Consider the following 15,151-nt stretch of genomic DNA (forward strand, 5'->3'; position numbering starts at 1 on the left):
TTTACTTATTTAAAAGAGTGTAATTATACATATATATATATAATATGTGTATATACATGTACTGATTAAGGTTATTTGTATGTAATTTCTAAAAAATGTAAGATTAAGAAAAAGAGATAAGTATATTGGATGAACAAACTAATTTTAAAACATTAGTCTTCCATATCTCTCCAAATCTTAAAAGTACACACAAGTATTAGAAAACTCCAAAGTAATTAGCTTATTTAAATATTTAATAACGTTAGAAAACTAAAAGTACATGCACTTCATTATATTTTATTCTAACCTATTATTATATTTAAATTGATTAAAAACTGTGATCAAGAAGAGTACGTTATTTATTTATTAAACACGAGAGAAAAAACTATTCTAGATTGCATTATCGAATCATATTCTCCATATAGGTTGAATCCGAACTAAGACTGAAGTTGTCAATTCAACTTGTGCATACTAATAGGAATATTTTTTTTGGTTACATCATACTAAATACTATTTTTTAGGTGAGACTACTAATACAATCATAAACCTCATTTTTGTTCTCTTTAGTATTACAATTAAAATATTTTTTTATTACATTATCATCACATAAAATTTCATGATTAATATTAGTGATATATTATTATTATCATTCAATATTTTTTTTTTTAATTTTTAACATAATTGATCAATAAGAATCACTAAAAAAATATTTTTAGCAACAGAAAAAATTTATAATGATATTTATTAAATCGTTATTTATTAAAAATTAAATAATATGATTACAAATTTTAACTATTATTATTTTATTAACATATAACTATGAGGATGATGAGAAGAATTGTTGTCATTTTGTTGACATAATAAAAGAAGATATAACGATAAGTTAGCAAAATACTCCTTCTCGTGAAGGCGCAGCAATGACAACATTATTGTTTTTATTCTTCTTCTTGTAAAAGACATTCATTTCTTTTTCTTCTTGCAAAGATAATTGTTCTCCTTCTTCTTGTAAAGACACAATTGTTCTTCTATTCTTTCCACGAACGTACAATAATGATAACATGATAACCCAACATGAGAATAGTAACGACAATAACATAAATAACAACATAATCGTTATTTTTCTCGTAGATGCACAATAGTGATAACATAACGAAGACAATGAATGGTGACGCTACATCAAATTATAAAGAACTTTAAAATTACATAGGAGAAATAACTAGTGAAAAGAAAAGAAAATAGATTTCATAGAAATTTAAACGATAGTTCACCTAAAATCATAGTTGAAATTTTGTCATTTCAAATTAAATTAATTTTATCTTTTTTAGATGATTATTAAATTTTTAATGATGATTTATATCAATTTTGTTTTTTCAATTTCAACAATGATTAAGCTATAATTCTCGTAAAAAGTTAAATATTTCTAAATCAAAATCAATTCTAAATTTTTTTTGCATTTTTTCGATAATAATTTTTTTATATCATTATTGTTTTTTTAACGACAATCATCTTGATACCACACTTTTAAAGATGGTTACTAAAAAATTATAATTAAAAAAACATAATAAAATAACTATACTTATAGCATATGATAAGTTAAAATTAGAAAGAAAATTTAAAAGGGTTACATTAATCTATCAACTAGGAAAAAATTAAGAAGATTACGTTAATATATCAATTAGCCTCATGTATATATATGTATATATAATTAAATTAAAAACAATATTCACGATGATCATCTCTAAAGCATAGCCTAGGTAATATAATTGGTCTACAAATATATTTAATGGCTTTATTCTGCAATAATATCCAGAACTATTAATATTATATCGAGAAGTATGAAATAAACTATAAAATTATACTTAACCATGCACGCCACTTGGTTTTGTCTTACATCTCGTTTGAATTATTTTGTGTGTAGATAAAGATTCTCGTTTGTATTCTGTATTCAGAAGAACATTTTATTTCCAAACTTCATTTTCTTTTCCATTTTTTAAGGATACATATGTCATGTGTTGTTGGATTAGTATTTAGAAGAAACGTGAGACTAACTAAAATAATTGCTTAGTGGTGGCATAGAAGGGGGGAAGTGCTTGCCACAAGATAAACAAATAACATATATTTTAATTACAAGTTAGGGTTCAAATATGAATGATTAGTAAAGCCATCAAGAAACTAATATTAAAATTTGGGCACCATTCCAATTATGACCAATCAAATAACGGGGGCTTAATTGGAGCATAAATATTTTACATTATAGTTTAGTGGATGATTATAATACATCTAATCAACTTCTTTTTTTATTCAATTATATATTTTGATATATCTTGAAAAGGGTCTAGAATGATGACGTGAGCAATAATCCTTAAAAAATGTGACTAAAATTGGAAAGCAACTTAATGGATTTGTTTTTTAAAAGCCACCTATTCTAGCTAGGAGAAGAATAATTCAAACAAAGTATGGAATAGAGTTATCTCACAGAAAGTTATTAAAATAATAAAACTATAATAAAAATTGTTCATATATATTTTTAGTCTTTGGCTTTCGATAGTTTTTATAATTAAGTCTAATAAAGTTAGTTTACGACACTTTGAAATGTCTCGCTAGAAAACTAATACTTGTTTTATTAACCGTGAAGGTTCAATTAAAAAAGTTGCAAAAAAAATTATATCAGAGATCTAGTTATAATTTCTTTACCTTGAAAATTTAAGTATAAATCTCAAATGAATGAATATATAAAATTTATTTTCAATAGATAAACAAAATTATATGCATGAATATGTCTATAATATATAGTAATTCTTGGAACCTTGTCCATTTAGATAAGTGGGTCACCAAAATCACGAACTCCGTTGTGACCCAACATAAATATTTAATTTACAAAGACAACCTTGACCCGTTCCATTTTTCCAAACTCTAAACATTTGAAAATAAAAAATGGTTAAAAAAGAAAAGAATTTTTTCCGCAAAGAAACAATATACTTTGAAAGCATTTTCTACAATTATCAAAACACATGAAAGTCATCCCCAGGTGGCGAAGAGCCGACATCGAGGTGCCAAACCTTCCTGTCGATGTGAGCTTTTGGGGAAGATCAGCCTGTTATCCTTAGAGTAACTTTTATCCGTTGAGCGACGACCCTTCCACTCGACACCGTCGGATCACTAAGGCCGACTTTCGTCCCTGCTCGACGGGTGGGTCTTATCACAAGATATATTTAGGAAAAATGAATTGGATTGTGACGGGGTGTAAATTTACACATGTTCCTACTAGGGAGATGAGACCTAGAGAACTATTAAAGTCTTCTTCTCCTTCCTTCGGTCGGTCAAGTGACTGGGTGGTGAGTTGAGATTCTTGTCGTCCTCCTGCTTCTCTTTCGGCACTCGGCCTTGGGTGAACACCGGATGGTGGGGGTACCTGCGAAGGCACTCCGACGCTCAAGTTAGTAAAGCGGGTGGTCAACTCTAAGGTAGGTGAACATTAATAAATGACATACCTTACTCCTTGTGACGAGTGTTATTTATATTATTCTAATGGGCCTACCTTGTTGGGCCCGTTTATTGAGGTGGATACCGCTTAGGGTTGCATTAGCTAATTCTTAATGATGGATTAGCTTTACTGATCTTGGTTTGAGCGTTAAAGGTGGCAGGGGTCGGCCGTCGGCCAAGTTAACCTGATGTGTGTCGGCCTTCGGCCAAGTTCTTATGGTCTTGGCCGTCTCAGCTAGGCCTTCTAAGGTCTCGGCCAGGTAGGTCGTCGGTCTTGTCATCTCGGCCAAGTCTCTCAGGTCTCGGCCGACTTTACTTTGGTTTTGGTCAGGTTGACCTGGTCTCGGGCAGGGAGACCATGGGTCGGCCTCGCCCATACCGGTACACTTGCCCCCCAGGCTCGACGGCAGATATTTTGGATGTGTCCGATGAGTTTTTGATGATGGGTGTCGGTCGGCCTCCCTTGAACGTGCGGTCGTTTCATTTCTCGAGGTGTGACGTGACTAGGCGGCGTGATACGACCTCAGACGGCGCGATGTGATGTGCATTGATGAGGGGTTTTTTGGGCGGGAAAGCTCGTGGACCGTTAGATCTAAGAGATCTAACAGTTGAGATTGGTTTGACGTTTCGAATTCCGAGGCCCATGGGCCCTATAAATAGGGGTCCACCACAGTGTCGAACCCTTGCATTTTCTTTGTTTGAGCGAACTAATAGCCGAGTGATCTCTCGCCCTTAGCTCTGATAGCCGAGTGACCTCTCGCCTACACTTCCTTTCCCAGAAAAAGGTTAGTTATGTTGAGCCGGTCTCGGCCTACGTCCTCTTCATTCGGTCGAACGTCCTCTCCTTCCGCCCACCCTTTGTGCCCTCTCGGTCGTCCGATTTCTCCTATCGGACAGTCTTCTTCCTCTTCTTCTTCTTATTCTGCCCCCGACTCCCAGTCGGTTGGGTTGGCCGAGGGGTCGACCCAGGTAGAAGTTATGAGAGAGGATGACCCGGCGGTTACGACTGACCGGTCAGACTCTCCTCCCTCGGCCATTCCCCTTATGGACTTTAGTTGGGTAGACTCCAATGTGATTGAGAAATCATCCAGCTATAGCACTGAGGATTGCGTGGCTGAGTTCTTTCTTAAGCACCCGGCCTTAAAGTCGGGCGGCCACTCTCACTACTTCGATGTTGTGCCTTGCGGGCCAACCAAAAAGGTGTGCATGGGGCGACCGGATGCCGGTCCCCCTTTCTTTTATATGTACACTTGCTTCTTTTCTGACCTTCACGTGTCTTTGCCTTTCGACACGTTTACGATGGGCGTCCTTCGGGCGCTCAACGTGGCTCCCACCCAGGTTCACCCGAACACCTGGACGTCCCTTCAGGCCTTCCGCCTGTTGTGTGATGTGATGCGTCTTCATCCTTCCCCCTCTTGTTTTCTTTCTTACTATGCCTTTTACCCCGCTAAAAAGGCTTCATGGCATTCGTTGGTCGGGTAGCGTGTTGTTCGACCTTTTTGTCGGTTCCTATAAGAGGTTTAAGGAACAGTTCGTCAAGGTCATCATTCGGCCGGATGCGACGACCATTTTTTTTGACGAGTCTGGTGGGTCGAGGTTCCCTCTCTACTGGACTCGCAAGCCTTATGGCTTCAAAGAATGGCCGAGGCCGACAGAGGGTGCCGATAAGCTGGAAGTTTTTTCACTCTTTGATGCCCTCCCGAAGAGGCTTCCATGCCGGATGCTGATCGGGGCCTATGCTAAGCCTGGGCACTGGGCATCCGTCCGGGGTATGGGTTTTTTACTTTGTATTTAGTCGGTCGGTCGGTCGATTTTTTCTAACTTGTTTTAATTTGTTTATTCTTGCAGAAACCATGGTGAACGAGCGACCGAGTGCTGTTGACGTGCTCGACAAACATCGTTAGAAGGTAGTTGAGCGCAAGGGTCGCCGCAGCTTGGAGGTGATGCCGCCGGCTGATGAGGTGGCGTCCAAGTCCAAGAGGTCGGCCGACCCTTCCCAAAAGTCCAAGAAACGGCCGATGGAGTGTAGCAACATTGCCACTACTACCCGCTCGCTCGGCTCAATGTCGACACCCCCTCCTCCGCGTCGAAGGGGACTGAGGTGGTGCCGCCCTCTCCCAGATCTCGCCCGAGCTCCTCTGATGCCGTGGCGAGGCCAACGCTCACTCCCTTTGACCTCTTGGGGAGTAGCTACCAATTCACGCGAAGAGTTCGCGTGCCGCTCCTTGAAGAGACTCGGGAGTCTTTCCGGGACGTCTCTCCCTCGGATCTCCTGAGGAGCGGCTTTGAGCTCATGTGCCGCTCGGTCGTGCTCGTTCAGCACGGTCTCCAAGGGCGAGACCGACACGTGGAGACCGTGTCCCATTTGGAGCATCAACTCTCGGAGGCCACCCAGTCCTTGAAGCAGTCTTTGGCTGCTAATGCCGACTTAACAACCGAGATTGCCAAGGAGTCGACCGAGAGAGTTGGCACAAAATGAAGTTGTCGAGGCGAGACGTCAACTTGAGGCCGAAAAGAGGGGGCGGTTGCTGAGATCGCTCATCTGAAGAAGTTGGTCGAGGAGAGGGGTGAGAAGCTCGCTGCCTCGGTCGCTGAGATGGCCGCCCTCCAAGCTGCCAAGGTCCAAGTCAAGGCTGAGCTCGACGAGAACTATGATGAGGCCGAGGAACTGCTGAAGCAATGTTTTGAACGAGTTGTGCGTCAAGCGCATGTGCTATATGGCGGGTCGCCGCCCACTGGTGAGTTTGACCTTTAATGTGAGGTCTACCAGGGTCGGCTAATGGCGAGTGCTGAAGTGGCGGCCTTAACTGCTCAAGAGGCTGAACCGACCGGGACCCAGGGGGGGAGGCCGAGGTTCAGGGTAGAGAGGCCGAGGCCGAGGAGGGTGAATGCGTTGAAATTCAGGATTAGGTTTACCTTTGGCCGGGTTGTGGCCTTTTCCTTCTTTTGACATCCTCCGAGGCCGGGGCGTGGCCTTTTTACTTTGCATTTTTTATGTATCGCCCCTTTCAATGTTTTAATATATATCGTCCTCTTTTTCACATGGTTCTGTACAATTTTACAAGTTACCGAGTCGGTGCCTAGTTAAATCGGGCAATCAACCATTATTGTTGTGATGTTAATCGAACACGTAAAACATGGGCGATCGGCCGTAAATTGCGATCGTTGACTTGAACAAGTAAATTGATTAAACATGGGCGATCGGCCGTTAGTATTGTGATGTTAATCGAATAAGTAAAACATGGACGTTCGACCGTTAGTATTGTGATGTTAATCCAATAAGTAAAACATGGGCGTTCGGCCGTAATTTGCGATTGTTAAATCGAGCAAATATAATTTGGGCGTTCGGCCATAATTTGCGATTGTTAAATCGAGCAAGCTTGGTTGTCGGTTTAGTGGGCAGTCGACCAATACTTGCGATGTTAGTCGATCAAGTTTGGTGGGCGGTCGACCAATACTTGCGATGTTAGTCGAGCAAGTTTGGTGGGCGGTCGGCCAATACTTGCGATGTTAGTCGAGCAAGTTTGGTGGGCGGTCGACCAATACATGCGATGTTAGTCGAGCAAGTTTGGGGGGCGGTCTGCCAATACTTGCGATGTTAGTCGAGTAAGTTTGGTTTGGCGATCGGCCAATACTTGCGATGTTAATCGAGCAAGTTTGGGTGGTCGGTCTCGGCAGGGGATGCCGAGCCGAGAAGTTGTAGAAGAACTTTGTCAGTATTTTGATGAAAACACCTCGTTAAAACCTCCCTGGTCGGGTGAGGAAAGAGTGCGTGACTTTATTGATTTTAGCTGTAGTAGAATTTGAGGTGCGTGACATTCCACATCCTCGGTACAATTTTGCCTGAAAGCCATTCTAAATGATAAGCTCCCCCCTATGCGACTTCTCGGACTCTGAAAGGCCCCTCCCAGTTGGATGAGAATTTCCCTTCATTTTTTGTGGCGTCGCTACGAATTCTCCAGACGAGGTCACCCTTCTGAAAACTCCTCGGCCGGACCTTTGTGTTGTACCATCTGGACGCCCGGATTTTGCTGGCGGCCTCCCGAATTCTGCTTTTGTCACGAAACTCACTTACCAAGTTGACCGCTACGCTTTCCTCGTTTAGGTTGAGGTCGAACATCTGTCGTCGTATGGTGGGCTCGGCCACCACCAATACTTGCGATGTTAGTCGAGCAAGTTTGGTTTGGCGATCGGCCAATACTTGCGATGTTAATCAGCAAGTTTGGGTGGTCGGTCTCGGCAGGGGATGCCGAGCCGAGAAGTTGTAAAAGAACTTTGTCATTATGTTGATGAAAACACCTCGTTAAAACCTCCCTGGTCGGGTGAGGAAAGAGTGCGTGACTTTATTGATTTTAGCTGTTGTAGAATTTGAGGTGCGTGACATTCCACATCCTCGGTACAATTTTTCCTGAAAGCCATTCTAAATGATAAGTTCCCCCCTGTGCTACTTCTCGGACTCGGAAAGGCCCCTCCCAGTTGGATGAGAATTTCCCTTCATTTTTTGTGGCGTTGCTATGAATTCTCCAGACGAGGTTGCCCTTCTGAAAACTCCTCGGCCGGACCTTTGTGTTGTACCGTCTAGACGCCCGGATTTTGCAGGCGGCCTCCCGGATTCTGCTTTTGTCACGAAACTCACTTACCAAGTTGACCGCTACGCTTTCCTCGTTTAGGTTGAGGTCGAACATCTGTCGTCGTATGGTGGGCTCGGCCACCACCAATACTTGCGATGTTAGTCGAGCAAGTTTGGTGGGCGGTCGGCCAATACTTGCGATGTTAGTCGAGCAAGTTTGGTTTGGCGATCGGCCAATACTTGCGATGTTAATCGAGCAAGTTTGGTTTGGCGATCGACCAATACTTGTGATGTTAATTGAGCAAGTTTGGGTGGTCGGTCTCGGCAGGGGATGCCGAGCCGAGAAGTTGTAGAAGAACTTTGTCAGTATTTTGATGAAAACACCTCGTTAAAACCTCCCTGGTCGGGTGAGGAAAGAGTGCGTGACTTTATTGATTTTAGCTGTAGTAGAATTTGAGGTGCGTGACATTCCACATCCTCAGTACAATTTTGCCTGAAAGCCATTCTAAATGATAAGCTCCCCCCTGTGCGACTTCTCGGACTCGGAAAGGCCCCTCCCAGTTGGATGAGAATTTCCCTTCATTTTTTGTGGCGCCGCTACGAATTCTCCAGACGAGGTCGCCCTTCTGAAAACTCCTCGACCGGACCTTTGTGTTGTACCGTCTGGACGCCCAGATTTTGCAGGCGACCTCCCGTATTCTGCTTTTGTCACGAAACTCACTTACCAAGTTGACCGCTACGCTTTCCTCGTTTAGGTTGAGGTTGAACATCTGTCGTCGTATAGTGGGCTCGGCCACCTCCACCGGGATCATGGCCTCGGTCCCGTATGTCAAGCTGTAGGATGTCTCCTGCGTGGTAGTCTGGGGGGTACACCTTTACGCCCAGAGTACCTCGATCAGCTCCTCGGTCCAACGACCTTTTGCCTTATCCAACCGTTTTTTCAGCTCGTTGAGTATGACCTTGTTAGCGGCCTCGGCCTGTCCATTGGTTTGAGGGTGTTCTACCGAGTTCGTGATGGACTTGATGCCCAGGTCGTTGTAGAAGGACTGTAGGCCTCGGTCAATGAAGTGTCGGTCGTTGTCTGTTATTATCGTGTGCGGGACGCCGAATCGGCAAACAATGCTCCTCCATACGAAGTTTTGCACATTTTTTGCCGAGATGGAAGCAAGGGGTTCGACCTCGATCCATTTGGTGAAGTAGTCGACTCCCACCAGGAGGAACTTGGTCTGCCCTTTCCCCGGGGAGAAAGGACCGATAATGTCCATCCCCCAAATGGCGAACGACCATGGGGAGATGATGCTGTGTAACTCTTCCGGTCTTGTATGGTGGAGGGGGCCAAACTCTTGGCACTTGGCGCATTTCTTCACGTATTCGGCACAATCGCCCTGTATGGTCGGCCAATAGTAGCCGGCCCTTAGAACCTTGGCGGCCATCATCTTCGCCCCGACGTGATTTTCGCAGATCCCTCGTGGATCTCGACCAAAATGTACTCGGCCCGTTTGTTGGTGTTGCATTTTAGGAGGGGGGTCGAGTAACCTCTCCGGTACAAATCTTCGTTGATCATGGTGTACCGGGCGCATTGCTGCTTCATGGCCTTTTCCTTTCCATTGTTGAGAACGAAACAGCTACAACCAAAGACTTTGAGGTGACTGATGTTAGGCTTCCTTCCATTGAAGAGTTCATATGGAGTTTTCTTCAAAATGGGCCTTATAAGCACCCTATTCATCACATCACAAGAGGTGCTCACTGCATCTGTCCAAAAATACTTAGGAAGTGATGACTCACTAAGCATTGTCCTTGCAAGCTCTTCAAGAGATCTGTTCTTCCTCTCTACAACTCCATTTTGTTGTGGTGTTCTTGGAGCAGAGAAATTATGTAGAATTCCCAACTTCTCACAGAACTTGACAAACTTCTCATTTTGAAATTCTCCTCCATGATCACTCCTTATGGAACCTATGTTGTTGTTCTTTGTGTTATGAAGCCTTCTTGCTAGCTTTTTGAATGCAGCAAAGACATCACTCTTTGATTCCAAGAACAAGGTCCAAGTGTACCTAGAGAAATCATCAACAATAACAAGAGCATAATAATTCCCACCAAGACTCATAGTTCTAGAGGATCCAAAGAGATCCATGTGAAGGAGTTCAAGAGGTCTTAATGAAGAGACAATATTTTTGGTTTTAAAAGAACTTTTCACTTGTTTCCCTTTTTGGCAAGCTTCACAAATGTGATCCCTCTCAAACTTGAGTTTTGGCAGCCCAATCAGAAGATCTTTTGATATTAGCTTGTTCAAATGATTCATGTGAATATGAGCAATTCTTCTATGCCAAAGCCAAGATTCATCTTGCTTGGATAGAAGACATCCAATTGAACATGGAGAAGAGATATCTAGAAGATACACATTATTAACTCTCTTACCTACCAACATTACCTCTTTGGTGTTGGGCAGACAGATTTCACACGTGTTTGTCTTGAACATCACTTGATATCCCTTGTCACATAGTTGGCTAATGCTCAGAAGATTATGCTTTAGGCCTTCAACAAAGAGCACATCATGGATCACCAAGATGCTCTCATCTCCTATGGATCCTCTTCCAAGAATTCTTCCTTTGTTGTTGTCTCCATAGGTGATATGACCCTCTTGCTTGAAGGATATTCTCAGGAACTTTGATTTGTCCCCTGTCATATGCTTGGAGCATCCACTGTCCAAGTACCAAAGTTGCTTTCTTTCCTCCAAGATGTCCTACAAAAAGATTTTCAAGTACATAGGTTTGGTCCCCTTATGAATGTGGGTCCATTTGGTTTATACTCATCAATACAAGCTTTATTTTTCTTGGGAATCCACTTCATAAGCCCTTTAGGAACAACATGTTTTTTGATTTTACAGAATCGCACAGAATGACCTCTTTTCATGCAATAGAAGCATGTAACAATCGGTTGTTTCGATGGTCCAATCGATTGTTTTTCTGGCATTTTCGAAAATGATTTTGAAAATCTATCTTGCTTGTTTTGTGGATTAAAACCCAATCCAGATTTTCCAAAAACAATATTTTGAAATGCTAGCACACTCTCAAAGTTAGATTGGCCTTTAGAAAGCTTATCCACTGTTTTAACAAGATAGTGGACCTTCTTTTCAAGATTTTCACAATTTTCACAAACTAGAGTATCACACTTGCAAGAGGAGTTTTTGTAAATGATTTCAAGATTTTCAAAATCCATTTTTGAATTTTCTAAATCCTCTTCCAGTGCCTTTACTCTGTTTTCAAGCCAGCTATTCTTTTCTTTCAACCGATTGTTCAAGAGAGCCAATCAGTTGGCTTCTTCATGCGTTTCTTGAAAGGCTTGAAGCAATTGACCATAATTTTCAGAGTTTGAAGAGTTTGATGAACTTACACTACATGAGTCATCCTCCCTTCTGGCCATTAAGCAAAGATTGAGGCTTTTCTTATTTTGCCTTTTCTTCCTTCTTGCTTGACTATTTGTAATTGCTTCCTTTGGTTCATGAGCAGCCTTGAGTGTCTCCCACATTTCCTTAGCAGTTTTGCACTTTGATATCCTGAAAAATTCATTAGTATCTAGTGCATAAGCTATAATGTTTTGAGCAGACCTATCAAGCTGAGCCATCTTACATTCATCATTTGTCCATTTGGACAAAGGTTTTGTAATAAAAGAATTATCCTTTTTGAATTTTGGAATGTAAGGACCATTCTCAATTGAGTCCCAAATTCTTTGATTAATATATTCAATAAAGATTTTCATTCTTGCTTCCCAAAACTTATAATTCAATCCACAGAATAAAGGTGGTTTGTAGATTGAAGCACCCTCCTCAAAAGATAGTTTTCCAGCCATAGAAATTTTTTTTTTAGATCAACTTGAATAACTTTCAAGAACCAAGCTCTTGATGCCAATTGTTAGAATATATGGCCTTAAATGAGAGGGAGGGTGAATTGTTTAAGGAGGATTTTTGAAAACTTTTAAACTTAGAATGAAAATTCTTTGAAAGAACCTTGATTAAGGATTCAGTTTTTTCAAAACAAACAGCAAAAGCACAAAGCTGGAAAAACAATCGGTTGTTTTAGCGAAACAATCGGTTGTTTATACCAGTCTTAAAAAGACAAAACTGAATTTAAAGAGATAGGGATAGAGAAATTGTACACAGTTGTTTATACTGGTTCACTCCAAATAAGAGCTACATCCAGTCTTCTCAGAAACCCTGAGGATAACCACTAAGCAATCACCACTTGATCACTTACACCACAACCAAGAGAATGACCTTGAAAACCTCAAGAAACACGCTCTTCTTGGCCAACACTAAGATTGTTGATCTTGAACACCTCAAGAACACACAACCAATCTCAACAAAACATACAAACGAATTGTTCAACAGTTTACAAAGATTACACTTGTTACAGATGAATATCTGAAATCAATACAAGTAGAATCCTATTCCAGCACCTTTGATCAATCTCTCAACTCTTAAGCAATCTCAGAACTCTTTGAAAAACTCTTAGTTAAAAAACTTTGTCTCAAGATTCTTAATCCTTAAAAACAGTTTTTCATAATATATTCAAGAATATAGTTTGTTATCAAATCTTAACAAACTCTTAATTGCATTTAAAATAGATTGGTCAAAGCATTTAATGACTGGAGCGTATTCAGTTAAAGCATTTAAAGCTCAGTCAAAGAAAACAGTTTTTCTGTTATGGTTTCAAAACAAACAATCGATTGTTTCCTCGAATCAATCAGTTGTTTTGTTACTTAACAAATTTCACTATTTAAAAACAGTTTTCAAACTTTCTCAAAACACCTAAGTATAAACAATCGGTTGTTTCGACAAAACAATCGGTTGTTTCAACTTAGTTTGAAAAACATTTTACTTTGATAAAGATTGAGATGCTAATTGCTTGAGATTTAATCTAAGGGTGGATTACAATATTAAACTACCCCAGAACAAAGCTTAAACCAGCACAGCAACACACAACAAAGTAGAGGCTTCAACATCCTTCAAAGGATTTGGATTCTTCAAAACATTGAACACCACTTGGTTCAACAATCTCCCCCTATTTGATGAAGACAAATCCCTGGTGCTTGTGTTGTACTGATTAAATCTGAAGTAGTTCCTGCAGAAAAAGCATTTACACTATTCAAAGCTTCTTACAGAAGCAAGTTAGATTATAACTCTTTAAACATAATAAACAATCGGTTGTTTACACGAAACAATCGGTTGTTTCTATCAGCAGCAGCAGAAAACACTTTTATACTCAGAGATTTAAACATTTTATGCATATAAGACACAGATATACAAGAACCAATAATTCTCCCCCTATTTGTCTTCACAAATAGACTTTAACATGTACCAAAGACAGATTTAAGAGAGATTATTAAGATCAAGAATACCTAACTCATTTCTTAAGAAGAAAAACCTCTCTTTTGGCAAAGGCTTTGTGAAGATGTCAGCTAGTTGCAGTTTGGTCTCCACAAACTTTACTTCACAGTTCCCATTTTGCACATGATCTCTGATGAAATGATGTCTTATTTCAATATGTTTGGTCCTTGAGTGCTGGATTTGATTTTTGGTAAGATTTATTGCACTTGTGTTATCACACATCAAAGGAACTTTGCTGATTTGTAAACCAAAATCTGCAAGTTGTTGTTTGAGCTATAGGATCTGTGCATAGCAGCTACCAGCAACTATATATTCTGCCTCAGCAGTAGAGAGAGCAACACATGCTTGCTTCTTGCTATGCCATGAGATTAGGCTTGAGCCAAGAAGGTGACAAGTGCCACTTGTGCTCTTTCTATCTAGCTTGCAACATGCAAAGTCAGAATCTGAATAACCAATTAAATGTATTGGAGAATGAAAAGGATACCATAGTCCTACAGATGATGTTCCTTTGAGATATTTCAGAATCCTTTTTGCAGCTTTGAAGTGTGATTCTTTAGGATTTGCTTGATATCTTGCACATAGATACACCGCAAACATGATGTTTTGCAAAGCTAATTATAAAAGTGTGTTCTCTATTAAGGTTATTTTGAACTGTTTTGAGTTAGGCTCTGGCCTTAAGGTTAACTTCTCTAAGAGTATAATTGGTGGGGTGGAAGTTGACATGTCTTTGATTCGTGGTTTCTCCGCAATCTTCAATTGTGATGTGATGAAGAGTCCTTTTAAGTACCTGAGGATGCATGTGGAAGAGTGTCATAAGAGAACCGCGTTTTGGGTCGGAGTGTTAGATATAATTAAAAGCAGACTGGGTAGATGGAAAGGTAGATTTTTGTCGTTGGCAGGGAGGATTTGTTTGATTAAGTCTATTCTTTCATCAATACCATTGTTCTACGTATCTTTGTATAAGGTTCCTTCTTTGGTATTGAAGGAAATTGTGAAATTACAGAGGAATTTTCTGTGGGGTTAGGGTATGAAAGGGAGGAAGATTGCTTGGTTTCTTGGAAAAAGGTTTGTGAACCACGGGAAGTTGGCGGTCTTGGTATCCTGGATTTAAGGTTAATAAATACGGCTTTGTTGGGGAAATGGATTTGGCGTTTGTGCTCAGATAATGGAGGTTTGTCGAAAGAGATTCCTGAATCTAAATACGGAGGGTGGAAAAACTTTAAAGAGAGTAGGATTTACAACAAGGATTCTCTCTGGTGGAGAGATCTGAAGGGGATTTGGAGTATGGAGGAGTGGGGAAGGAACTTTGAGGAATGTGTTGAGTGGGATGTGGGAAACGGAAAGAACGTCTTGTTCTGGGTCGATGTTTGGGTGGACAATGAAGAATTGAAGAGTAGATTTCTGAGGTTGTTCTCTTTGAGTACTAGCAAAGACGCAAATCTAGAATCTTTGGGAATTGGGATAATGATTTTTGGAAGTGGGACCTAGTTTGAGGAATGGTTTATTTGATTGGGGAAAGGTTCAGGAACGTTAGCTTCTTCAGGTGTTTTAAGGCATGCGACTCATCTCGGGTATGGAAGATTGTTGGGTTGGAAGGACGACGTGTCCTCTAGGTTCTCAGTTAGTTTGACATATAATATTTTTAACGGGTTATTGTGAAAGGGAGTATTCATCTTTGTTTGCTTTTTTTTGAAAGATCAAGGCTTTGCCTTAAGCTCTTTTTACTGCTTTAAGGC

General features: G+C 40.7%; 1 protein-coding gene across 1 annotated transcript; it reads left to right on the forward strand.

Moving 5' to 3' along the window:
* Positions 1 to 6,058: 6,058 nt before the first annotated feature.
* On the forward strand, positions 6,059 to 14,903 carry LOC137809044 (uncharacterized). Its single transcript, XM_068610186.1, has 3 exons — positions 6,059 to 6,200; positions 14,081 to 14,293; positions 14,380 to 14,903. The coding sequence occupies exons 1-3, from the start codon at positions 6,059 to 6,061 to the stop codon at positions 14,901 to 14,903; spliced, it is 879 nt and encodes a 292-aa protein (XP_068466287.1).
* The last annotated feature ends 248 nt before the right edge of the window (positions 14,904 to 15,151 follow it).

Source organism: Phaseolus vulgaris, chromosome 2 (genome assembly GCF_051622355.1).
Source record: "Phaseolus vulgaris cultivar YP4 chromosome 2, ASM5162235v1, whole genome shotgun sequence".
NCBI classification, from domain to species: Eukaryota; Viridiplantae; Streptophyta; class Magnoliopsida; order Fabales; family Fabaceae; genus Phaseolus; species Phaseolus vulgaris.